This window comes from Aphelocoma coerulescens, chromosome 24, assembly GCF_041296385.1.
Source record: "Aphelocoma coerulescens isolate FSJ_1873_10779 chromosome 24, UR_Acoe_1.0, whole genome shotgun sequence".
Classification (NCBI taxonomy): Eukaryota; Metazoa; Chordata; class Aves; order Passeriformes; family Corvidae; genus Aphelocoma; species Aphelocoma coerulescens.
This window is the reverse complement of record NC_091037.1, coordinates 1,826,292-1,851,552: the sequence shown is the minus strand read 5'-3', so window position 1 is coordinate 1,851,552 and position 25,261 is coordinate 1,826,292. Positions and strand designations below refer to the sequence as shown.

Genomic DNA, 25,261 nt, shown 5'->3' with positions numbered 1-25,261 from the left:
AATCCAGCTGGAAAGAGAGGTGGAGCAGCCACAGTGGTTTCCAAGGGGTGTTTACTGCGCTGTGTTCACACCAAACACGTGGTGGTGGGCTGGGACACGGGACCACAAGAGCTGCTGCCATCACTGCTTGATGGTATTGATATTTGAGTTCAGGTCGGGGGCAGCAAGGGAAGGGGCAACAAGCAGGGCAGGAGTTCTGGTCTGGATTCACTGGCACTGGAGAGCCCTGGGTAAACTTCAGCGAGGGCAGAGCTGGCTGGAGGGAGAGGGGAGATGATGGACACGGACACAAAACCCTGGTGGCAGCTCTGCCCTCCCAGAACAGCTCATCCCAGCCACATTCCTGGGACACCTCAGAGCTCCACAGCTGACACTCAGGGAGGGGGAGACTTGCATGGGATGAAATCCACTTCCCCAAGGATGGCACAACTGAAACACCACTCTAAACCTGAATTTAGTGCCTCAGCTTCCAGCTGCTGCTCCAGGGAGTGGGGTGCAGTGGGATTCTCCATGGTGTGACCATCCAGACTCCAGGCTGGGCACTGTTTGTAGCACAAACATTAAAAACCTCCTCCTTCGTGCCATGCAGGGATTCAGAACCTCTCCCTGTGTCTGTGAAGTTGATCCTATAACACAGCCCAGCCTTGCTGCTCATGCAGCTCCTCCTGCTCTGTCCCAGCAGGATCAGGTGGGATCACAGCCTTCCCACCCTGCTGAGCCCTGCATCCAGCACCTGGACCAACACATGGATCCCCAGAGCTTTTCTGGATCCCAAATCTGCTCCCTGATCCCCCTGCTCACACCAGCCCAACCACAGTCACACCATGGAGTGGGGGCAGAACTCCTCCTCTGCTCCATCCCATCCCCACAGAATCCCAGGGGTGGGAGCAAGAAGAGCTCCTTCCATCCAGCTGGTGATGCTGCACGTTTGAAAATGGAGATGGAATAAGCACAGCACTGCTCTGAGGCATGTTGGACCCACGTAACACATCTTGGCTATTCTGGGAAACAGAACTGCAAAAAAAAAAAAAAAAAAGGATTTATCCTTCTCCTCTCTGGATGATTCCAGAATTTTTAAGATGCTGACATCTAGAGTTCAAAGGATCTTGAAAAAATCATTATAAATAGCAAACAAACACTTGGCTTCACAGATAACACAAACACTCTGATCCCATTAAACACATAATTGTCTCAGTTTGGGTTTTTTGTTCCCAAAAGCACAGGTTTATCCTTGGAAATTTCTCCTGGACAGAGCAGCTTTAGGCTGTTCCTCTGTGGTGCACGATGCTTCATTCCTTGAGATTCAGTGCATTCCAGTTCATTGTCAGTCAGGTGTTTTTCCTCTTTTCCCCTTGGAAAAGGAAAATTCCGAAGCTTTGTTACCTGAAAAAAAACTCCCTGGGTGAAAAAAAGCACTGCTTGAGCAGGTGAGGACAGTGGGGGGGTGGGTGGGGGAGAGACACAGAGAATTTGAGCTGGATTTTCCCAGATTTGCAGCCTGGCGGTGCCACCCCTTTTTATTTTCCATTTTTCTCTTCTCTGGTGTAAGAGAGAACGACACAGGGAGCAGCAGGAATAATGCATCCATAGGTGGCTGCTGGATTTTCCAATGGCTTGAGGCAGAGCAGAGCCCTGACAGAGGAGCAGAGGCTGCCAGAGCTCATCGGGGAATCCTCCCAGCACCATCCTTCACACAGGGAGCTGTCCAAGAGTGCCAGCAGATGCTTTGGGGTTTTTTTTTTTTTTGCTGGCCCAGGTGTGTTCCTAGCCTCCCATTTTTTTCCTGGCTTGCTTCCTGCGGGGTTTCAGGATGGTGTAGTTGGCGTACCACGTGTACTGCTCCGACAGCAGGGGGATGTAGAACGCCCGCAGCAGCCGCGAGGACCTGAAAAACCAGAAAGGAAAAGCAAATCGCTTTTAAGTGCCCAATTCTCTCCTTGTTGGCGCGACCAGAGCTGGTTTCTGTCACTAAGAGCAGCAGCCTCATGCCCACCATCCATTCCCTGCAGGATTGAGGGGGACAGAGGGCAGGAAGGTGCTGTAGTTATTGGAAGAAATTTAAAATCCCAAATATCGGTACCCAGGGGACCTTGGATACCACAGCACTGTCCCTCAGGGCACTGGGAAGGTGAAAGGCTGCATTTCCCTCCTGGAATCTCCTTTCCATCCCATCTTTCTGGCTGCCTTTTCCCCACGCCCCTCTGAGGAGCAAAAAGCAGCTTTGATGGGCACTGGCGTTTTGAAGTTCAGCTCTTGAGCTGATCTGTGGAAATACTGAATTACAGAGGGCTGGGCAGCTCTGCAGCCCACACTCACTCCATGCCCTGCCAGTGCTGGGAGCTGGCATTTCACAGCCTTTCAAAAACTGGACCAGTGGAGCACAGAGGGCTTAATGATGGCTGGGTGAAATTAGCACCTCTGATTGGGTTGCTAATTGCTGGAGCTGTGCTGGCTGAGAGCATGCTGAATGGATGTATTCTCTCACTAATGATAAAGTCCAGGTTTCAGCGTGAAGTGGACAAATAAAACGTCCTTCAGCAGCAGCTCCGAGCTTTGTGAAGCTTCAAAAATTTGAGCAACTCACTGAAATTGGGGCTGAGGCAGAGTTTTGCTTCCTCAGCACTGCAGCTTCTCTCTTTATGTCTTTAAGGTCAACTGGATGGGAAATACCAACGTTTGCCAGCCACAAGTGTAACCCCAGGCACACAGAGCTCAGAAAAGCAGCAGCAGCACTCCAGTTTGGATTGTTGAGTGGTCAGGGATGGCTCACACTTGCTGGTCACTTCAACCCCCAGCTCTGCTGTTCTGGACATCCCATTCCAGTATTTTTTTCAGCAGAAAGATGAGTTGTGTTTCATTTGCTTGTTGTAAGGCAGCACTGGAGATCTTTCAAAATATAGCTGGAAAACAATGGCAGGAACTGCCACTGGAGCTGCATCTCCCCAGGGGCTCCTGGGGCTCCTGCACAGCCTGGCTGGGCTCAGCTGGGATCAGGCAGCTCCTGCATCCTCACGGTCCCCTCCCTGCTCAGGGACGGGGAACCTTCACCTCCTGTCACCTCTCTGTGTTGGGCTCAGCCACCTCAGACAGCAGATGGCACAGGGAAGGGGCTGGGTGACAGATGACAGGAATATATTTAATGTTCTATTTGCATTTGCTGCTAAATTTGTCCCCCAGAGACTTGAGTGTGTGGAGCCTTAATCAGCACTCAGCTCCCAGGCTGCAGGAGCAGGGCCATGATCACTCCAAGCTGGGTGAGCAGGGTCTGTTTTTCCAGGTTTTCTGGGTTCTGAAGGAGGCACTGCTGCAGGACAGAGCAGCTCCCAGCTAAGGCAGAGACGTGACAGGAGCCAGAGATGCATCTCTGCAGAGATGCTCCGTTACCAGAGCTGGAACCACAGCGACCCTTGGAGCTGAGCCTCTTCTGCCTGAATTTCAGGAAGAGCAACTCAATTCTGTTCCAGCAGTGCCAGAGGAGGCTGCTGTGGGATGGAAGGAAATCCCAAGTGAAGATGTTCCAGTCCCCCTTCCCAAATTCACAGACTTCCATGGAACGGCAGCATGTGGATACCTGCGGTGTGAGAGATTCCTCCCAAACTGCATTGGGTAACCTGAGTTTGGTGCCAGCAGCGTTCAGAGAGAGGCAGGAGGAGGGAGAAGAGCAGGGAATGGCAGGAGGGAGCTGAACCTCTGCCACAGGGGCAGGTCCCAGTGCCACAGGGGCAGGTCCCAGTGCCACAGGGGCAGGTCCCAGCGCCTCCCAGCCACAAGAAGCTCAGCATCAAAGCTCTCTGAAAACCCTTTAACATTTGCACCTCCTCTAGGGGTTAAATTCTGTACCAACACACACGTTTCAGAAGTAATTCAGCTACTTTTAAAATAAAACCAGGGAAAACAGCTAGAGGAAAACACCATTAAAGGGAATGAGACAGGCTCTCATCAAACCAGGGTAATGCTATGCTCGAACAAGGTGACCCAATCATTAATTTTGCACTAAGAATTTTTTTTTTTTTGATGGAAAACCCAAGTGTGTGGAGCAAGCAGACGGCTCAGCCTAAAGAGCTGGAAAATATGTGCTCCTCAGAGGGGAGCTGTGATATATTTCCCCTTTTGTGTGCCAGATTCGGAGCGCTCAGCCAATATAGAATTAAATGGACCTTGGCAAAGCAGCTTCCTGAGGAGCATAATTAGCTGGTGGCTCGGAGTGCTCTCTAATTCAATTAGCAGCAGCATTTATCAGAGCCAGCTGAGATTTACATTTGCACTTGCTGACGTCAATGGGAGACTCGCAGCGAGCCCCAGAAGCCTCCAGTGCAGCAGGACTGAGCTGGGCTGCTGGGGTCATTTATTTCATTTATTTCATTTATTTCCACACAACAAGAGCTGCACTTTGGGCTGAGCTGGGGAGGTGCTTGATAGGGTTTGGGTTTTTTTACCCCTTGCTCTGCAACCACTGAGCTGCAAACCTGAACTCTTCACTCAGCTCCCAAGTGACACTTCTGTTCCTCACTAGCTATGATAAAACCCCAAAAAGCTGTATTTTCATAGTGGTTTTACACTTCAGAGGGAGCAAGGGGCATTTCCAAGGCACTGGAAGCAGGTGCTGGGTTTGAGATGCCAGCCAGGAACACACAAATGTGGCTTTAAAGCAGAAATGCACATTTAAGGGCAAATCCTCTGCACAAGGAGTGCCTCTGATGCTTCAACAGCCTCATTAATAAAACTCATTGGCCAAACTTCCCAAAGTGCTGCCCAAATGTAGCAGCAGGTTCTCTTGGAAAATACAGTTCATGGGGAGACCTTGCCAAGAGAAGTTGTTTGTGTCAGCAAGCTGGGAACACCAGAGCTCTCCTGGGAGCTCTCGAACATTTTCACTCCTTCCCACTGCTTGTCCCAGCCCCACTCCCTGGAGGGCCCAAGTACCAGGAAGTCACAAGGTCTCTCATGGAAAACAGGAGGGCACTGAACTCTGGGTTGGATTTTACAGAGGTTTTTCCAGCCAGCCCCTCTGTCCTGGTGTGACACCTTCACGGCCAGAGCTCTAAAGGACTAAGTAAGATCCTCGTACAGCAGAGAGTTCCTCTACCTGCAGGCATGTATGAACAACATTCCCAGTTTGATAACCCTGATCCCCTCCCCTGTCAGCCTGGAGGAGAACAAATCCCACCTCTGCTTCTCACAGACACACCAGCAAGTTGTTCAGTGAGCAGCACAACTACTGCAGAATAGATTCCAGCAGTGATCTCTTCCATGGATTTTCTGGTGCCCAGTAGAGGTGTGGCCCTGCTGACTGCCTCCTCTCTCTGCTTGCCAGCTTTCATAAAATTTTGAAGAGCTCATCCCCTCTGAGACTGATTTATACCTGTCTTGAATTTGGCTGGGACAAGAAAGAGTGAAAAGTCTCCTGGGAGGAGGCAACATCCACCTCAAACCCAAAAAACATTGCTTCAGCAGGAGGCTTTATAAAGAAATTGTTTATTTCTTTATAACAGTACTCCATCTCACCACCCTCCTCACAGGGTTTCACCCTCTAAAGCAACTCAGCTCATAAATTTTACAAGCAGGAGTTTGACAAAGGTTCCACTCTGCTGGAAATTGGATTTGCCAACGGATCTCTCCTCCCTGTCCACTTTGGCAAACAGAAATCACAGACTGCCAGCCCTCATCCCTCCCTCTCCAAAGTGCAAATCCTACCTGGAAGCATCAAGGAATGGCTTGTAGGCAATGGTCACCCACTCTTCTTTGTTGGAGGAGTACCTGGGTTCCCGTGGGCTCTCCGTTGCTGTGTCCAAGTCCACCAGGTAGTGGCACTTGGAAATGTCAATCTGCAGGAAGACAGACATTCCTGTGGTTCATTTCCTGCAGCTCTGGTTGTCTGTGTTCATTGACAGCCATGAAAAGAGGGTTACATTTCTAGCAACAGGTGAAATGCTTCCTGCAGGACACAGGTAACAGAATTTGAATGTTTTCAAGCAAAGCCTTTGTGGGGCAATCCACCAGGAGACTCACGTTATGAAACCTCCCCCTTTGTGCTGGGAATCCTTTGTCTTATCCTGCCTTACCCCCTCAAACTCTTCCTTCAGGGAGGTTCAGTGCTCTCTCCCACAACATTTTATTGCCAACTTCCTTGGCCATGCTTGAGATCCCTTTTCTGAAGCATCTTTGGGGTTTCATGTAACAATTTAGGCTGAAAACAATTTAATTAGGTGGATAGCAGATGGCTCCGTGGCATCACAACTGAGTGGCAAATGAAATTACACCACAGGAAACACAGCTGAGGATGCTGAATCCACTTCTTCCTCTGTGTGAGAGGAACATTCCAGGCCCTGGGAGAGGTTCTGGCTCATTAGCAGAAGGACTCCCAAACCACTAACCAAGTTTTTCTGGAAGTGATGTAGAATCATTCAGAGAAAGACAAGTTGCTGCCTCAAGGATCTCACTTGTCTCATCCTAAATGCTGCCCTAAAAGAGCTGGGACTTCAAATTCCAGGTGCAAGACAGGCTTCCCTTGTATTTTCACAAGTTACAGTGAAGCCAAGCATGATATTCCTCCTGCTCAGAGGGCCAACACGGCACCTCTGCACTGAGCTGGGGATTTACACAAGACTCAGGGAATGCACAGACCTTGAAACGAAAGAAAGGAATGAGTCTTAGTGAACAAAGCTGCGAGGGATTTCTAAATTACATCCTCTCCTCTTCTGTTCCCCTTTCCTTTTCCTCCTCCCACTCTTTCTTTATTTGATGCAACTGCTCTGCCAAGTGGAGGAGAGCTAAATTGGATCCCATCCTGACTGACAGGAGTGGGAACGGCACAGAGCTGGAGCTAAAGGCACATCTGCTGCTGCCATGGGGTCTGGATGGTGTAAGAAGTGAAAATAAAGTGCTCGAAAACCCCTTTGTCTGAAGTCAGCTGTTGTTAACAGCTTTTAGGCCTAATCTGCTGGTCCTGCTTGGATGTATCTCGGTAAGAAATAACACTCCTTATCTCTTTCTTAGCAGTTTCAGAGACAAATGCACCTCCCCAGCCGGGCAAGTGCAAGGTAAGTGCTGCTCAATGTGATTAAGGAAGGAGAGATTGCAAAACAAGATCAAATCACTCTTTCCCCAGTGTCTCATAGCAACAGAAACACTGAGGTTCACTCTTCCATTTCCAAGCAGAGCAGTAATAGATACTCACACCTGAAACAGTGAGATCTGTAGCCATTAATTGCTTTTATCCCTGGCTCAGATAATCCTTCTGAACCCTTTGTTTTCTCCCCTTTAACTGACCAAGAGCCTCGTGCTATTTGGATTTATTCACTCTCACAGTCCTGTCCAGTTCTTGCTAATTATTCTTCTATCTTTTTTTTAAATCTGAGTGTGCTTGTACTCACTAAATTTGGGGAAAGATCTTAATCTCTTGGTGTAATTAGCAGGTCATAAGTAAGAGTTTTAACCCCGTTTAATTTCTGATTTCTGAAGTCCTAGGCCCTTAAGCTTGCACGAGAAATAACAAAGTTGTAGGGTGACATTAAGGAACAAGCATGAAACAAAAGTGTGTTTTGCTCCATTAGTCACAGGCTGTGCAGCAGCCAGCTGTCTGTGCTAAAAATAAGCCCCAGTTAAAGATTTCATAAATTAAATGCACTGCAGCAGACAGCTCCTCTCAGGTGGGAACACGCCTCCATCCCCTTTCCAGTAACCACATAATGAGCCTCAAAATAAGAGTTTTAACCCAGAAGGTTGCCAAGACTTAACCTGTTAGTAATTTTAAACATGCTAGCTAGCAATCATTCTAAAATATTCCTATTTGTGCACTGGTTTAGTTTAGTCCAACCAGGAAATAAATCAATAATACCAATATATGTTATTTTAGCAGATTCCCACTGAAATCACTAATGCAATTAAGTTCCAAATTAAGTTCCTCCTCCTCAGTTGCAAATATGATGAATAGTTTTATATTTAAAAACAAATAGAAGAGGGAAATTTCAATTCCTGCTCAGTGACAAATATTTTCTGTGGGGGACTTCGAACTACTCATTCCTGTGATCACATTAACACACCACACTAAACCCAAAACTGCAGTAATTAGGAGTTATTACTTCTGCTGCTTCTTTTATTATCATTATGTCTTAAAATTGGCAGATGGAAGGCAAACAGAAACCACTCACAAGAATGGGGAGATTTCCAAGTGCTGCAGAGGGACCATCTTTGGTTTGGAACTCCCCAGGAAACAGAAATGGGGAGATCCACTCAGAGGCATTACATTAATTTAAATTACACAGCGAGGGAAGGGAAAGGAACCGGCAATAAATCCTCACATATCGAGATGGCTCCTCCTTGTTCTGGTCATTCATGTCCGTGGGAATGATCCGTGTGGCCATGGGTCCCCTGGCAAAGGGTTTGGGCAGCTGGCCCCGGAACTCCGACAGGATGAACTGGAGCTGCCAACTGCAGAGAACAGGGAAAGCATTTTGTGTGGAGAGCACCAAAAGCAGAACCAAGGACATCATTCCAAGGGTGGGCAGCTAAAGAAGCAGGCACACCACAGATTCCCAGGAGCTTGTGGCCAATGTGCTGACAAAGCCCCCTCAGAATCCTTTGGTTTGGGTACTTTACCACTGTTTGTGACACAGAGATCCAAGGTCCTGAGGGTTACCCACATGCATTATCACCCCCCTCACTATGATGTCCCTCGTTATCCCTCTCACCAACCTGCACCTTTTCCATTGCAGCACTCACTTGTCTGGCAGCAGGAAGCTGCTGGGGAACCTGTGCCACTCCTTGCCCACACAGACATTGACTGGTCTCCCCTCGGGCACCGTGTGAATGCTGGGGTCAGTGGCAATCCTGTGGAACTCTGGGTACAGGTCCAGGGGCCCGTGGTAGCCTGTGGAAGGCAGAAAGTCATAAATAAGGTTAAAGTAAGAGGGGCATTTAATGAAAGCTTTCAAAAAATTGTTTCGTACATACATTTTTAACTGATAACTCAGCTGAATAAATGAACTGGTCTATGCTAAAGAGTGGCCGGATTCCAAAACTCCCTCTCCTCTAGCAGTGCTTGTGCCCTACCAATTTAATTCTCATTCCCCTGTCCTGGCTGTCAATGGCCACCAAAACCCCAAAAAATACTGGTGAGGTGGGAAGGCTCTGATTCCAGAAATGTCCAAACCATCTCCACTAAGGACTCGTGCACCTAATTCAAGTTTGACACGGGAAAATGCTTTTCCAAGTGGGATTATCTATCTGCAAGTTGAAATATCTGCTTTAATACCAGTCAGGTTTTAGATCAGTGGAGTTGTGCTGGTGGCAGGTGAAGAGCAGAGGATTTTTAAGTGATGTCATTCTGGTGATCCACTCACACATATATGGATGAATGTATCATTAATAATTAATTAACGGCGACCATCAGAACTAATTCCTTCCCCTGCAGCAGTGACATCCAAACTTCTCGAGGTTCCTGATTTCTACAGGCAAAGCAGCACAACTTTTGCAGCCCTTGAGCCCAAAGGCCAGGAGAGCAGAGAGCAAATCTGAAATACCAACCTCTGAATAAGGCAACAGAGCGTGACAGTGACAAAAGGCCAAAGAGGAAGACAGTCCCCAGGGCCAGCCAGTTGGAGGACACTGTGTAGTGTTCCAGGCGGTAGCGCTGGAAGATGAAGTGGTAACATTTCTCAGGGAAGAGTAAAAAAAAAAAAGAGACAATATAAAGTTATTCCAACTCTGGTCTGCTCAGCAAAATTCTTATTTTTCATCAAGACTTTACAACAGTGCATCTCCCACCAGATCTCTGGGCTTTTTTAATTCAGAGCCATAAAAATGCACAGGGACTCATAGGGTTCAGTCATATTTAAGGGATAATTTGGGGTATTTCAAGAAGTTTTCAGCTCTTTTCCCTAGGAAAGCCTCTGGACCTAAAGTGCTCTCTCAAGGGCTCCAGCTTGGCTGTTCCCAGGTGAACCAGGGACACTTCTGCAGGAGTTCCCTGCACAGACACACCTGAGTTTCCATGCTGGACTGAATTCCTGTCTAAGCTCCATGACCCAGATTTCCAGAGTGACCTATGGTTGTTTACCCTGCTCAAACCACAGCTTTGAAGTGGATAAAAGAACACAGAGCACATTCTGCATCCAGCTTTAAGTCACTCTGAAACTGATAAAAGGAAAATTGATAAAAGAAAAATTAATAAAAGAAAAGCTCTTTAGGTTTTTCTACTTTAAAAGCCTTTCTGGGAATACCCAGGAGCAAACACATCCAGTCCTTGGCTTGGTCCCTTCCTCCTGTTCTGCAGGAGTGCTTATTCACTTCCTACCCTCAGCTGGTTTCTCTTTCTCTTGTCCTGTTTGCATTTTTCTCATAACAGCCAAATCCACGTGGTTTGGAGGGGAAGAGTGACAAGCTTGTCCTGCTGGTGGGCAATCAGTTCCAGATTCTCAGCTGGATGCTCCATACTGGGCAAAACGTCATTGAACAGTGGTGAAATATGCAGGAAATGTACATGAAAATTTCCTAAAGCCGTATTTGGCAAAACTAAAAATAAATAAACATTGCCCTGTGATGTTCTGAGAGCACAGAGGAATTCTCTGTCAGAGCCATAAAACTGGTGACATCACAGAGCTGGATGCTGTGGGGATGCAAGGACTGGAACTCATCTGGGGAATAAGTGGAGATCCAGAGTGAGATCTGAGCAAGGGAAGGGTGAGTGATTTGAGGGGTGGGCAGGAATTCCAGCAGTGCTGCACAGCAGGACAGAGAAGGACCAGCAGGATGAGGCCAAACAGCTGGAACAGGCTCCAGCAGGGACTCCTGGCTGCATTCCTGAGCCTTTTTAACAGCAGGAGATGAATAACTCTGAGCTTTGGGAAGGTTTATATCAATCTGTATTAGTGCTTTGCTCTGTGAAGTGTTTCAAGTGATGTTTACTAAACATCCAGTTTCTGGCTCTTCCAAATGTTCAACGCAATTTCCCAACATTTAAACGAGATCCCTTTTCCTTTCTTCAACCCAGTGAGGGATTCCTACTAAAACACAACACAAAATGCATTTCCTACACTCCTGCCCCTAGAGCTGGACAGCCAAGGAGGCACAATTCCATCAGCAGGTTACTGAACCCTCTTGGAACCTCTTGGATTTTGTGTGGTGTTGGCACTACAACATCACAGCTCTAGGAACTCCCACTTGGGATTGGAGAACGACTCAAAGTCATCATGAAATAATGGCTGGGAAATATTCTCAGCTATCCATTAAAAACCACTAACATTTACCTGAAGAGCAGAGAGAGCCACAGCACCAGAGAGACAGATGAGGGGATAGATGGGGAAGAGGAACCTCTCTTCTTTGTGGGGCTGGCTGAAGAAAATCAGGATCCAGAGGTACATGGGAGCCAGGGTCAGCCAGTAGGGACGGCCCAGATTCTGAACTGGAAGAAACAAAAACTCAGCAAAGGAGTAATGCAAGAATTGCTTCTCTTGCACAATCCTATCTCACACCCAAAGCCCACCCTGTTCTGAGCACCCCCGTTGCTAAAATCCAGGTAACACACCCAAACAGCCAGCAGGGCATCTTCCTCAGAGGATTTTTGCAGATTCCTACAATCCTGACAATTCCCACAGCCTTGGGAAGACCAAAAGCAGAAAATAAGTGTTACTGGATCCAAGCAAGACACAAAACTCATCAAGAACTGCCAGGTCTGAACAGGCAGACAGAGGTATTGGGTTTCCTGCTGGGCATTGTACACACAAAGATCAGAAAGGGCCTCCTCAGGATCTCCCCTTCCCCTTCCAAATGGTTGTTTAGTGCCTGAAGTGTCCCCAGCCTTCATTGCCTCATTACAAAAATAACGGCAGGAGAGGTCTCCCAGGTGCCTTCTGCTTAACAGAGGAAATAACAGATTCAAAAATAACAACAATTACCCTGAATTTCAGTCACACTGAGGAGGGTTCTGCACTGCCTGACGATTTTCAGTCCCTTTCCTACCCCCTTACTACTCCCAACAGCAGAGTTAAGCAATTAAGCCAACGGCATTTCACAGACAATAAGAACAAAGCACTTGGCAGAATTGCTCCTGCTGTTAAGCACAAGAACACCAGGCGAACAGCAGGAAATCTTGCATTTACAGGAGCTCCTACTGAGCTTTTACTGCTTTCTGAGAGGTTGGCACTCACAGCCAAGGAACAGATATAAGCAAACACCCCTTAACGTACATTTTCATCGACGATTGTGTTACTGTTTGTTGTATTCAGTAAAAAAAAAAAACAGAGAGAGAGCAAAGCACTGACGGGGCTGATGAATCTGGAGGCTGCTGCTGACACTTGATGAATTTTCCGTAGGAAAGCAGCAGAGAAGAATTTACACTTCCCCTCTGGAGTCACTTACCAAGTGTCACGTGTTTAAACTGATGTCATTTTATTCAAGAAAAGGCCCAGTGTGGAGTAGGGAATATTCTGGTTCCTCCTTTGTTTTAACTCTCACTATATCCACCCCCAAAGGGACATTTCCCAGGGCACGGGGAGCCTGGCAGCTGAAAAACCCACAGTGCATGGGACAGTCCAGCTTCAATCCCAAAAGGTTCCTACCCATGTCCAGCTGCAGACAAGATGGGAACAACACCAGGGACAGCTTCTTTCCCCTTTAGGATCATTGCCTGGCCCATTCCTGATGCATAAAATGTCAGAATGAAGGTTAGGAACCACACACCTTGTCAGGCCTGCTTTTGCTAACACATTTTTCCTCTTGAGGTGGAGGCAAGGAACAATCCTGAACTCTAATGAGCTCTAGCAACTTTCCTGGTGTTCCAAAAGTTTTCACTGCTCCCAGTTTCACTTCCAATAAAGAAAAGCTGCTCTTTGGCAGGCAAACTCTCCTGAGTCTGGCTCTGCCAGCTGCCCTGCACTCACCACGGAATTTCTGCAGCAGACACTCCATCAGACAAGTCAGAGGCAGCACAAGCAGGGCCAGGACAAACACCACGTTGAAATTCAGAAAGCCATTGATGAAATAGAAGGACCAGGGTTCTGTACCTAAAGGGTGAGAAAAAAGGCAAAGAGAGGTTTGAAACACAAGCATGAACGGATGGCACAGCAGCTTTGGACCTTCTTTGCCTGACATAGTCCACCAGAGTATCTCACACTCACTCCTGCCCAAGAAACTTCATTGTCTTCCTTCTCAGAAATTATTTTTCTCCTTATTTTTCCATTGGGAGTGCAAAATAGTATCACATCTGCTGTTCATGAATCCCAGGCCGCTCCCACAGCCAGCAGAATTCTGTGACACAGAGCTCAGCCCTGCATTCAGAAAGCCCAGCAAGGAAGCAGAGGTGGAAACTTGCAAAACTGAGAAACTTGACCCCAGCTTCATTCTTCCTTTCTAACTGCAGAGGAGTAACACAAAACCACACAATGTCAAGTAATTCTGGAGTGAGGACGTTCACTCTGGGTTGGCAGGAACAGAAGATGTAGCAAAAAGGATTAAGAAGGAAAGTGGTTTGCATTCCCACTTCACCCCAACAAAGACTCTGCTACTAAATGCTGGTTTTGGTCCCTCCTTAGGCTCAGCACTATTTCAATGTCCCAAATTCAGCCTGTTCTGACACAAACAGGAGCCAGGCAGCTCTGCCTCCACACTTGGGAACTGGCTGCAAGCTCTGGAGAATGTAAACTGAAAGAAACTCCAGTCCAACTGTCATTTATTTAGACTCTTAATTCAGGATGCTTAAAGCCCTTAACAATAAGGAATGCCAGTTCCTCTCCACACATTTCCCACTCTCTCCGTGTGATTAGCTCAATCAGCCAGTAAATGACACGCGGGGGCTTTAATCACGGCACTGTTGTGACATGTGTCACATGCCACAGCAATTTCCTGCAATCAGAGCCACTTAAATTGGGTCCGTGTTGAAATTAATCAGACAACTGAAAAGCAGCAAGGAAAACCTGAAACCTCTGCAGCTCAACAAGGGGAGAAGTTGCCCTGGGAATGTCACAAACATGGCACTGGAGTCACTGCTTGGCCAAGCAACTCGGGTTCACAGAGGAAACCCTGAGTTACTCGCACTGCAAGCAAACAGCAATTATAAAAAGAAGTCCTAAATCTTTAAGAGATAATTCCAGGGACCATCCTGTCACCGTTCTGGCTGCTATGGAAAGCAAAGGAAATTCACCCTGAATTCACCACTCTCTGCTCTTGTCTCTGATTTGGCAGCTGGGGGTCAGGAGTGAAGGACGCTTTATGAAACAACTCCTCCACAATCCAAATACAGCCCAGCTAATGCTGCCAATAGACAGATCAGCTGCTCTGAAGCACAGCTTTAACCAAAAAAAGGCTGCTCGCTTACATCTTTTCGCAGTGTGACTGAATTGCCCATAAAAAATAAGCACTGGAGCCTCCCCTCCTTCTCCAATGAGGGATTTTCTTCTCTGTGAGAGGATAAAAAAAAATAAAAAGTGGGAAAAAAAGAGAAGAGAACAGTGCACAGCAGGCAAAAAGCACCAGGCTGGGTCACCCATTCAGAGGCACTCAGGCTCAAAGCCTCCCAGGGCAAAAGGCTTTTTATTCCTGTTATCCACAAGGCTCAAGGTGAACCAAGACAGAACTGCAGCATCAAAAAGGAATGACCCCACTGCATGCAAGAAGTCCTGGCCCAGAACATCGTCTTTGAAGCAGGGAGGGACACTGGAGAACTCTCCATGCTCAGGATTAATGGGAATATGCTTCCACACAGACCAGGGGAGGAGATGGAGCTTCCTGCAAGGACCCCACATCCTAGAGCTGGCAGGTGTGGGATAGATGAGACAGACTGGTGAAAGCAGTGGGAAAAGAACACCCAGGCAGCTCCTGGCACGGTGGTTCCATGAGGAAAACCAGCTGGAAGCACTGTCAGACACAGAGCGAGAAAATGCTTTGAGCTCTGAGTCTGTGAATGGCCCTGGGAGCAATTCTAGAACTCAGACTCAGGAGTGAATCAAATTCACCCACGCTGCACCCTGTCCACAGGAATGGTGAGGGCAGCTCAGGCCAGAGCAGAGGAGTTGTAGAAGAGGTTTAAGATAAGGAGCCCCACCCTGGGCTGAAGCCTGAGCACAGGAACTGCAGCTGGCAAGCAGTAACTGAGCTGCAATCACTTGGTCATGAGTCACAGCCCTCGTTCTGAGCAAGTCTGATTCAGAGCTGCTACAATGAACAGTCTGCTCGCTGCATTTCATTTATTCTCACTCTGCTCAAGAACCAGGACTCCACAGAGCAAAGCGCCACATGAACAGCTCCAGCACGTTCCACCCAAGCTGCATAAAGCTGCCCAAAGTGGGACAAAACCTTGGTCACAAATTATGACTTCTTAGAATCCCAAAGCCTCAAAATCAGGGATATATACACTTAGCAGCTCTTCTCCCTTGGCTGTAGAAACCTAATCACTCCAGGGAAATATTAATTGCACAGACAATATTTATGTAGAAGGAGTGTATTGCTGAAGTCAGAAGAAAAAAAAAATAAATTGGACCTTGTCTCCAAAATACTGTGGTGCTTACACTGGAGGATGATCTGGGTTGGTGACTCTGCTCCCATCATGTGAACGTTGGGAAATCCCAGCTTCCAGAGCCAAGAGGGATTGGCCAGCCTTTCATCTCCTCTGGTAGTGTTATTTCTCCCCAGTGTTTTGAAGCTCTCTAAACACACAGCGCTGTCCTGGCCACACTGCATTAAAGAGCAGTTCCAGGCAGGCTGTTTTACTAGCCCAAGGACGGTGTATGAATGTCACTGTGAATAAAACTCTTCAGGACAGATTGGTCCCTGGAGGCTTCTGGAAACAACTCGTGCACCAGTGTGGAAAAGGTCAGGCACAAGCCCCTGCCAAAACCTATCAGAGCCTGGAGCTTACTTATAGAAAACTCACAGCTCCACACTTTAGAGCCTTCCTGCAGAGGCCACGAGCCATGGCAGAGCAGCTGCTGTCCTGCTGTGCCACAGCACAAGTGACAAATCACCACTCAGCACCACCCAAAACAGCCCCTCAACTGAAGCAACAACGGCAGCAGCCAGAGAAAGCCAGAGAAAGCCAGAGAAAGCCAGAGAAAGCCTTGCTGCTGCTCAGCACTGCTGAGTCCCTCCTGGAACAGCTCCTCTGGGCTCAAACAGAGCACAGAGATGCTGCAGGGATCCTGTGGTCTCTGCCAGCCCTTCTGAAGCCCTGCTAGAAATGTAATATTCTCCTGCTGTTCAGCTCTAGAAGTGCAGGATATGAACAGAGAGAAGCACGGATTCTGCACCAATCCTCTTTCCCAAGGTTCTGCAGCCTGACTGTGAGGAACAACAGCCAGGAACAAGATTCAAGCTGACAAACACACACGGGCCGCTTGTGCACAGACACTGAGACATCTCCTGGCAGCCTTACAGAAGCGGAAAGTGAACCAAAGCAGCACAACTCGCAGCGTGGAGAACCTGGGCAGTGCATTCCCAGCTCGACAGAGACATCCCGTGTCCAGAGGCAGCAGCTGCAGCCTTTGGAGCTGGCAGGCTGCTTTGGCTTCAGGGCACGTCAGAAAAAGCACTGCCAATCACGGGCCACGGCAGCCGGACACGCTCGGGCTCCCTCCCCGCCCTGTTATCCCAAACTCACCGTAGAGATCAGGGCCGTGGGGGGTGAAGACATTGTACAGAACGATGTTGAGAGGTGCCACCACCAGCTTCCCATAGTAATAGCTGTCCACCACCACCAAGGGCACCTGGAAGAAAGCAGCTGTTGGTTGAAGTGCCAGCAGCTCCAGCTGATTTTCCTAAAGGAACTCATCCCTTCTACTGCAGTCCATTCCCTCCTCGTGTTGCTGCAGGCACTCACCAAAAACAGGATCAAGGACACCACACACCAGTTCAGGAAACTTTTCCACCTCTTCTTCAGGATCAACAAGTCAAAGGCAATAGGAAGCCTGAAAGAGAGACCAGCTGTCAGCTGGAGGCTTTGAGAACCCCACTGCCACCCCTTCAAAGTAAGAGAAAGAACCACCACGTCACTGGCCTCTGCTTCTACTCCACAGTCCAGTCATCCAGCTCAGGTTTTACTCATATTAGTGCCAGGAAATCTTCCCAACCTGAGCTCTTCAAGAGCCAAGAAGCCTGTAGCAATGATCCTGGGCTAGGCTGGCAGCTCAGTCCCTGCTGCTTTTCTCCTCCACCCCTCCATTCTCCCCAGCCAGGTGAAACCCACGTAACAAAGGGCAAGAAACCCCTCCTTACCCCAGAGCTGCACTGAAGGGCCAGCCCAGCAGGGCTCCAGCAGCCACCCCCAGCACTGCCACTGAGGTCTTGTCCATGTACCAGCCTGTCATGGCAACCACCGTGGTGTACATGCAGAAACTGCTGGGGAGGAAAGCTGTAGGGCAAGTGGAGAGAGGGTTAGCACAGCTTCCCCACACTCTACCCAACACCAGCAGCAAGTGTTTTACAGAAGTCTTACAGTGGCTGGGAAAACAGGTACAACCAGCCAGAGGGGACAGGACACAAAGGCAAATGGCATTGCCAAAATATCAGCCTCCTTCCTTAGAACCCAAGATGTCCAAGGAAGGCAGGCCAAGAGCCCGTTTGAAAGGCCCAGCAATAGAAAAAAAACAAGAGGCAGCAACAGAAACAGGCCTGGAAACTGCAACACAGAGAACAAAATCTGAATCAACGCTTATTCTGTCATGAAAGACACCCCCAGCTGAACACAACAAAGAGCACTCCAGAGATGTGTTAGAGCTGTGGATTTTCTTCTCTCTGGAGCCATCTTTGGTCACTGTTAGTGCCACTGTCAAGCCAACTCACCTGCAGAAGCACAGAACATCCCCGTGCTGAGCACTAGGAAGGCCAACATCAGCCTGCTCACGTGCAGCCCAAACTTCTTGCACACAGCCCTGGGGAAGCAGCAGAGAAACAGGTGCCACAAAATAGCCTCAGGGCAAAAACAGAGCAGCACCCAAGGCATGCAGGACCACAAATAATCCATGGAGCAGCCTGAGAGCTCTGAGGTGGGGGATTCCCAACGCTCAGCTGCTGCCTCTGGCCTGGGATTTCAGATCCTGAGTTACACCAGTGCAAAACTCTGGATGGGACTTGGCTTCTCCCACTTGTGCTTGTGCCAGCCTCAGGAACTGGTGGCTGCACTGCTGCACACATCAATCTGTTTATGAGTCTCACCCCTCACAAAACCCCATCATGCAAAAAAGCCACTGCTCACCTCCTCCAACCCAGACTACTGGCAACAGAAAAGTCATGCAAGGTAGTGGTTTGAAAACCAGGAATCAAGAGGCAGCAGGTAAAAATAAAAATCCAGTTTAGACAAGATAATTGCATGTTAGGGCTACTGCTTTTAGTGGCTGTAAACAGCATTGGCAGAGAGATTACAGACAGCAACAATCAATGTGTTCCAGTCAAATTCACTGTGATAAGCAAACACAGCACCAGACTCTCCTCAATCTACAACACTCCCACCCTGCTTGCTGCCAGCAGTGAGAAAACGAGCGGAGTCAACAAAATGCTGGAGTAGAGGTGTGGGTGGCAGATCTGGGAGTACAATTTTGTCCTAATTGTGGCATTCTGACCAACATCTCATTAAGTTATCACGAGAACACATATTTTCTCATCTACACACGAGCTTCAAAGCCTATTTCCTGTGGCAGTAACTGCGTACGTCACTCACACTGCTCCCAGACATCCCCTGCAGACAGACTGGCACTCACTTGTAGAAGTAGAGTTCACAAACGCAGCTCAGGAAGGCCAGGAAGCATCGCAGGAAATAGAAGATGAGAACCTAGGAGACACAGCCGGAGTTGGAATGAGGCACAGGACACAAAATGGGCTTGTAAAGCATCAGGGGAAACCCACAAACCCTTGGAAATCCTTACAGGGAGGTCAATGTTTGTCAACAAGACAGCATTTTATAAACATGAAGTCAGTTCCAACAACAAACAGAAGAGCTGCCTCACACACTCTCAAAGCACATTTTTTCCTCACAAAAGCAGCTTCCACACATCTGATTTACCTTGTTGGTTTGCAGAACCCTGGCATGGAACCAGGCTGGCAAGGCATGGAGCCACAGGTAAGCATAGGAGCGGATGGCATAGGCTGGAGAGTATTCCCATGTCTGAAACCCCTTCCCATAAATGAGGTAGTGCGTCTACAACAGAGAGCAAATAAATAAATTAACATGCAGCACACAGAGCAGACGGTTTTCCACCCTGAATTCCAGAGCAAAAAAAACTCTCATTGAAACAGAGGGATCAGCACAAGGTTCTAAATAAATCTGCATTTGCACAAGCCAACTACAGACTGAAACGGAGAGCACAAGGTCCTAAATAAATGGGTATTTGCACAGGCCAAGTACAAATTCCCAATCCCAAGGGCAAGAAGGGACTCACCGGCTCCCAGTAGTTAAAGGTCTCATCACAGTCCGAGATGTTGCTCAGCAGAGCTGCACAGAACCTGGCCGAGATGAGACACTTGAAAGCTGTTGATCCTTCAGGGGCCCAAACTTGCCCGGCTTTGCTTCCAGATGATCTAATCCAAAAGGGGGGAAAAAAAAAAAAATTACAAAAACGCAGCAGGAAGCGTCAGCAACGAGATCAAGGCTACCAAGGTGACAGCGAGCACAGGGCTGAGTGTGGCATTTGGGCAGTGGGGGGACGCCAGCCCCCTCACATGGAAGCACCATCAGCCCGGCTCAGGGCTGGCCCCCCGCCCCACACCAGCCCCCAAAACAGCGCCGAGCTCCAGCACCGTCCCCACCGCACGGACCGCCCGTGTAAACACCGGCCCCGGCGGCCCCGCGGCCCCTCGGCCCCTCAGCCGCGGCCCCGCTCCGTGCCCGCTCCGTGCCCGGCGGCACCCACTCGTTCCGCGCCTCCTCGCCGCCCGCGGGCTCGGGCCGCCGCCCCGCCGCGTCCCCTCCGCCCGCCCGCGGCCGCTGCCGGGCCCCCTTGGCGGCCATGCCGGGTACGGGCAGCGCGGGGCCCGCGGCAGCCGCGGCCGGCAGGGAGCGGCTGCGGGAGCGCGGCCGAAGCCGCCGCCGCCATCACGGGTGAGGGCAGCGCGCGCCGGGCGGCGGCGGGAGCGCGACTGGGACAGGGACAGACACGGGGACAGACAGAGGGACAGGGACAGGGAAAGACACGGGGACAGGGACAGGGACAGACACGGGGACCGACAGAGGGACAGGGACAGGGAAAGACACGGGGACAGGGACTGACACAGGGACAGGGACAGACAGAGGGACAGGGAAAGACACGGGGACAGGGACTGACACAGGGACAGGGACAGACAGAGGGACAGACAGAGGGACAGGGAAAGACACGGGGACAGGGACTGACACAGGGACAGACACAGGGACAGGGAAAGACACGGGGACAGGGACAGACACGGGGACAGGGAAAGACAAGGGGACAGGGACCGACAGAGGGATAGGGACAGACACGGGGACAGCGACAGGGACAGACACAGGGACAGGGAAAGACACGGGGACAGGGACTGACAGAGGGACAGGGACAGACACGGGGACCGACAGAGGGACAGGGACAGACACAGGGACAGGGACTGACAGAGGGACAGGGAAAGACACGGGGACAGGGACTGACAGAGGGACAGGGACCGACAGAGGGACAGCCACAGGGAGAGCGCTGCCCCGCAGAGCCGGGTCCATCACCCACCCGGTCCCTGTCCTGCGCGCCCATGTCCGAGCCAGGCTCCATCCCCGCCCTGCCCCTACCCTGGCAGCGTTTGGCAGAAAAAGTGAGGAAATGGGGAACGCACCGGTGGAGAATGTTCTTTATTTGGTACCCCTGTGCTCAGGAGACGGGGAAAGGGCAGCACAGGAAGGACATGGAGGTGCTGGAGCGTGTCCAGGGCAGGGAACGGAGCTGGGGAAGGGGCTGGAGCCCCAGGAGCGGCTGAGGGAGCTGGGAAAGGGGCTCAGCCTGGAGCAAAGGAGGCTCAGGGGGGACCTTGTGGCTCTGCACAAGTCCCTGACAGGAGGGGGCAGCCGGGGGGGGTCGGGCTCTGCTCCCAGGGAACAGGGACAGGAGGAGAGGGAACGGCCTCAGGCTGGGCCAGAGGAGGCTCAGGGTGGGCAGCAGCAGGAATTTGTATTAGTAAAGAGATCAAACCCAGTCTAACAGGACCCCAGAAAAGAAAGGCTCCACTTTATAAAACGAGGTTTCATTACACACACACAGAGAACAGGAAAGCGCTTGGTCCTCATTAACAGGAATCCCACATTTAAACGCGTGCAGGTGCTCAAAGTCCACCCTGCCTTTGTGGGAGGCACTGCAATAATAACACAGTGTTAGTTCCAACGAGATGCAGGTGACATTCTCCAGGTCAGAAACCGGCACAGGAGCTGCCAGAGCCCCTGGAAACCATGGGAGATGTTCTACCTCAGGGTCACACCCAGGTGTTGCTGCATTTCCTCCCGAAAACGCAGCTGCATCTCCGCTGCCTCCCGGCAGCCCAGGGCCCTGTCACAGGACTGGAAAGTCACCCTGTAGCACAGGCTCCTCCGTCCTGTCCCTGGCTGCTGGAAACTGTCCCTTAACTGGATGGAAATGACCATTTCACCTGACACCCTCCTGGCAAGGGTGTGAAAAGCCACTTCATCAAACTCCTCCCCGTCAGGAACCCAGAAGCTGACATCGTGCACGTAGGAAGGTGGATAGAGGGAAAAACTCTTGAAAAGCCTCAACTCTCCCTCAGGAAACTGCTGCAGAAAGCGCCTGTCCGCTGTCCAGAGCATTCTCCAGTCGGATATTCCACAGAGCAGCATGGCCAGGAGGTCCAGGTTCAGCGAGACCGAGACAACAACCAGCTCACTGCTTTTTAATTCATCAGGAGCTGTCCTGATAACCCCCACGCAGGAGCCTGAGGGGTCTGGGTCTGTCCCCATGCAGATGAAGTGCTGAATTTCACCCAGCTGACATTCAAAAGCAGCAAAGTCATTTACCTCAGTTCCAAAACTTGTTGCTTCCTGCAGGCTGATGCTGGGTTTGACGCCAGAAACGGCCTGGTGAAGAGAACTCGTGGTGGTTTTAATGTTATCCACCAACATCTGGATACAGCTGTTCTCTGTGCCCCTCCTAACTGCAAGCACAACGAGCATCTCATGGAAAACAGGCATGGAGCGGGGAGTGATCCGACACTGCCTGAAAACTGGCCCAGAAAGAACATGAAGTGTCCCTGGGGAAAAGGCTCCTTTTTGTATTATTGCCTGAGCATGAGGCAGGAGGGAAGGCCTAAGATAAAACTGCTTTGGAATGGGGCATCCTTCTTGGACATTCCTATCTGTGTCCTGGCCAAAATGGGAAAACCAAACTGCGTTTTCCAGTCCCTGAGATGTTTCCTCAGTGCTTGGAGCCTCCCCTGGGCTCAGAGCGATCCAGAAGATGTTGGAGTGGCAAACACCCTGGAGGTGACCCTGGTGGAGCAGAGGAAGGCAGGAGCTGATGTTCTGCAGTGGTAAAGCCTGGCTGAGCCCTGCACTGAGCTTCTCCTTTATTGTCCTTACTGGATGACTTGAATTCACTTTGAGGAAACCCCTGCGAAAAATAAAAGTGCAAATTACAGACACCACTACACAGATTTCCTTCCTGTGGCCATAATTATAGAGCCCAGCAATTCACCCAAAACATTCTTAAGCCAGGAACTACCTGACCAAGCCAAGTCTTTCACCAAAGGTGATGCACGTTTTCAGGGCAGTGACGTTTGTCTGCAGGTTACAATCAGGAATTAACTGCAAAAAAGGACTCAGCAGTCACCACGTGCCTTTATGTGACTCCTCTGCTGGTCATTCCCACTGAGAGCAAGAGAGCTGCTACTGCCAATCAGAAACTAATTATGAAACTCACCTATTAATTTTATCAGCGAGGACTTGTGGCACTTGAAAAGAAACTTTTTGGCTTCCCAGTTGTGTCTTGCAGCTCATGGGTGTTAAACACAGGGGTGGTGTGCTCCGTGTGAGAATGTGGTTCAAAGCACCCTCTACACAGAAGGATTTATCCTGACTCCTGAAAATAGACAAAACCAGAGCAAAGTCGCTGATAATTTCTGACATTTAATGTGCCACAAGTAGGCAAGACCAGATGATGGCCAGAGGTCCCTGCCAGCAGCAACCCCCACAGTCCTCCTGTCTTTAGGCTGAGATTGATACATGTTCTGAAACAGATGCTTTTGACCTTTAAAATCCTCAGATAGTCTTATTTTTAGAGGGTGCTTTGGCAGGAAGCTTGCATTTTAATCTTGCCTATTCTGCTTAGAGATGAACAAGAACTGCAGCTATTTTAAGGAAAATTTTAAGGAAAATGAAAAGGAGTTCCTCTCCAGCCAACAAGACATTGAAAGAATATTCTAGTGCTGGCTTTAAGAGCACAAACATCAGAATTTCAGTTTTGCCATGTGATGGTTACCTGTAACCTGTGCATTTGTATCCGTGGATAGTCTCTGCTTTGAAAGGGTGAACGTCGCTCAAGATAAACCCAGCTCCCGCTGCCACAGCCACGATTTGCCAGCTGTTGTGCCACTCCCTCCTGGGCTGGTCCGCAGGAGTGCCACCCTGGCCATTGCAGAGGGCCACGTGGACCTCTCCCTGCTCTGCCAGCACTTCTGCGCAGCTGGAAGGGAAGCCAGGCAACAAGAAAAGTCCTGTTAGCACACCCACAGATCCCCCAGTGCCGGAAAAACACCTGGAATGCAGCTGGACAGCTGTGCCACGGCAGTTAATTAACACAGAATTATTTCTGGTTTACTCGCCTATGGAAAAAGCGGGCAAGGAGCTCCCTGTTCTTCACCACCCCAGCCTTCCTCCCACAGTGAGGGAAGTTGAAATAGATACGATCAAATTCCCGTTTTCCTGGTAAAAAGTACTCCTTCAGCTTGGTGCAGTCCACAGAGAACACAACCTCGGCTCCTGCAACAGCAAACACAAAACAAGGCTCTGATGATTAACAAGGAGGCAAATTTTAAAGAAAGGTGGGAATTCGAGTCCTCCAGGGCATTTTTAGGTAGGTGAGAGCTGCCTCGAGCACGGGGAACACCAGGAAGCCCTGTGGGGTTCCCTTTGCCCTTTGCCCTCCTTCAAGGCAGCAGAAACTCCCGCAGACAGTTGAAAACAGTCGTTTCAGTACTATTTCCGTACTATTTCATCCCGATCGCATTTTGAGGTGTTTCCTTTAGCCAGCTGGGCCGTTCCAGTCCCTCCCTGGAGTGACGGGGGGCTCCCAAGGGACACGGCAGGGGGGTCCCGCGGGGCAGCGATGCCACTCTGGGTGCCAGGAGGGTGCCAGCGAATGGCTCAGCAGCAGCCCCCGCTCCATGCCCATGCCCATGCCCGTGCCCATGCCCGTGCCCATGCCCGTGCCCATGCCCATGCCCATGCCCATTCCCAGCCCGGCTGTCCCCGGTTGTCCCCGGCGCGCACGCACCGCTGTCCCGCAGCCGGCGGATGCTCCGCGCCGCTCCGCCGCGCCCGGCCGCCTCCTCCTCGCTCTCGTAGCAAGTGGCCACGACGTGCGTGCCCCGAGCCCCGCACAGGGCCGCGGCGAAGGAGAAGTTGCCCTCTCCGAGCAGCAGGACGCGGCGGAGCGGCGGCCCCATGGCCCCGGCTCGCAGCCCCCGGCGCTCGCTCATGACGTGCGGCGCGGTCAGTGGCCACTGCTGGTGGCGTCGGGCCCCCGCGGGCATCCCCGGGGACTCCTCGGCAGCCGGGCGGTGTCCCGGAGAAGGAGGAGCTGCGGCATCCCCGGGAGTGGGAGCGGTTCGGGAGCGGGGACCGGGGGAGCTCTCCCGGCCGGCGTGCGGCAGGAAATGGGTGTTGCGGGAGGAAAACAAGAAGGGAAAAAAAAAAAAAAAAAAAGCAGTTGTTAAAAAGCCGAGGGATCGTAGGATCACAGAATCGCGGAATGGTTTGGGTTAGAAGGGACCTTAAAGCTCATCTCCTTGTGCAGGGACACCTTTCACTACCCCAGGTTCCTCCAAGCCCCATCTTCAAACACTTCCAGCCACTTCGCAGCTTCTCTGGGCAGCCTGTGCCCGAGCCTCACCACCCTCACAGGGTAAAGTTTCTTATTATTATCCAATCTAACCCTGCTCTCTGTCATCCCCCCTTGGCCTGTCACCCAGGCCTTTGTAAATAGTCCCTCTCCATCTTTCCTCGGGGCTCCCATCAGGTACTGCAAGGCCACAATTAGTTCACCCTGAAATCTTCTCTTTTCCCAGCAATCCCAATTCTCTCAGCCTTTCCTCATAGCAGAGGAGTTCCAGCCCTATAATCAGCTTG

At 50.3% G+C, this 25,261-nt stretch overlaps 2 protein-coding genes across 2 annotated transcripts; both read right to left on the bottom strand.

Moving 5' to 3' along the window:
• Window positions 1-968: 968 nt before the first annotated feature.
• On the bottom strand, window positions 969-20,015 carry ALG9 (ALG9 alpha-1,2-mannosyltransferase). Its single transcript, XM_068994652.1, is given in 16 exon segments — window positions 969-1,885; window positions 5,695-5,825; window positions 8,301-8,430; window positions 8,722-8,869; window positions 9,526-9,655; window positions 11,247-11,401; window positions 12,879-13,001; window positions 16,589-16,694; window positions 16,808-16,895; window positions 17,203-17,338; window positions 17,770-17,858; window positions 18,684-18,754; window positions 18,986-19,120; window positions 19,362-19,500; window positions 19,833-19,964; window positions 19,966-20,015. Coding segments are annotated over 16 exon segments (1,884 nt in total). The 3' UTR covers window positions 969-1,764.
• A 1,040-nt stretch (window positions 20,016-21,055) lies between these two features.
• On the bottom strand, window positions 21,056-24,788 carry FDXACB1 (ferredoxin-fold anticodon binding domain containing 1). Its single transcript, XM_068994857.1, has 5 exons — window positions 24,408-24,788; window positions 23,737-23,893; window positions 23,394-23,597; window positions 22,836-22,994; window positions 21,056-22,526 (listed from the first exon to the last, which is right to left on the bottom strand). Exons 1-5 carry the CDS (start codon window positions 24,664-24,666, stop codon window positions 21,368-21,370), a joined length of 1,938 nt encoding a protein of 645 aa, XP_068850958.1. The 5' UTR covers window positions 24,667-24,788; the 3' UTR covers window positions 21,056-21,367.
• Window positions 24,789-25,261: the final 473 nt, after the last annotated feature.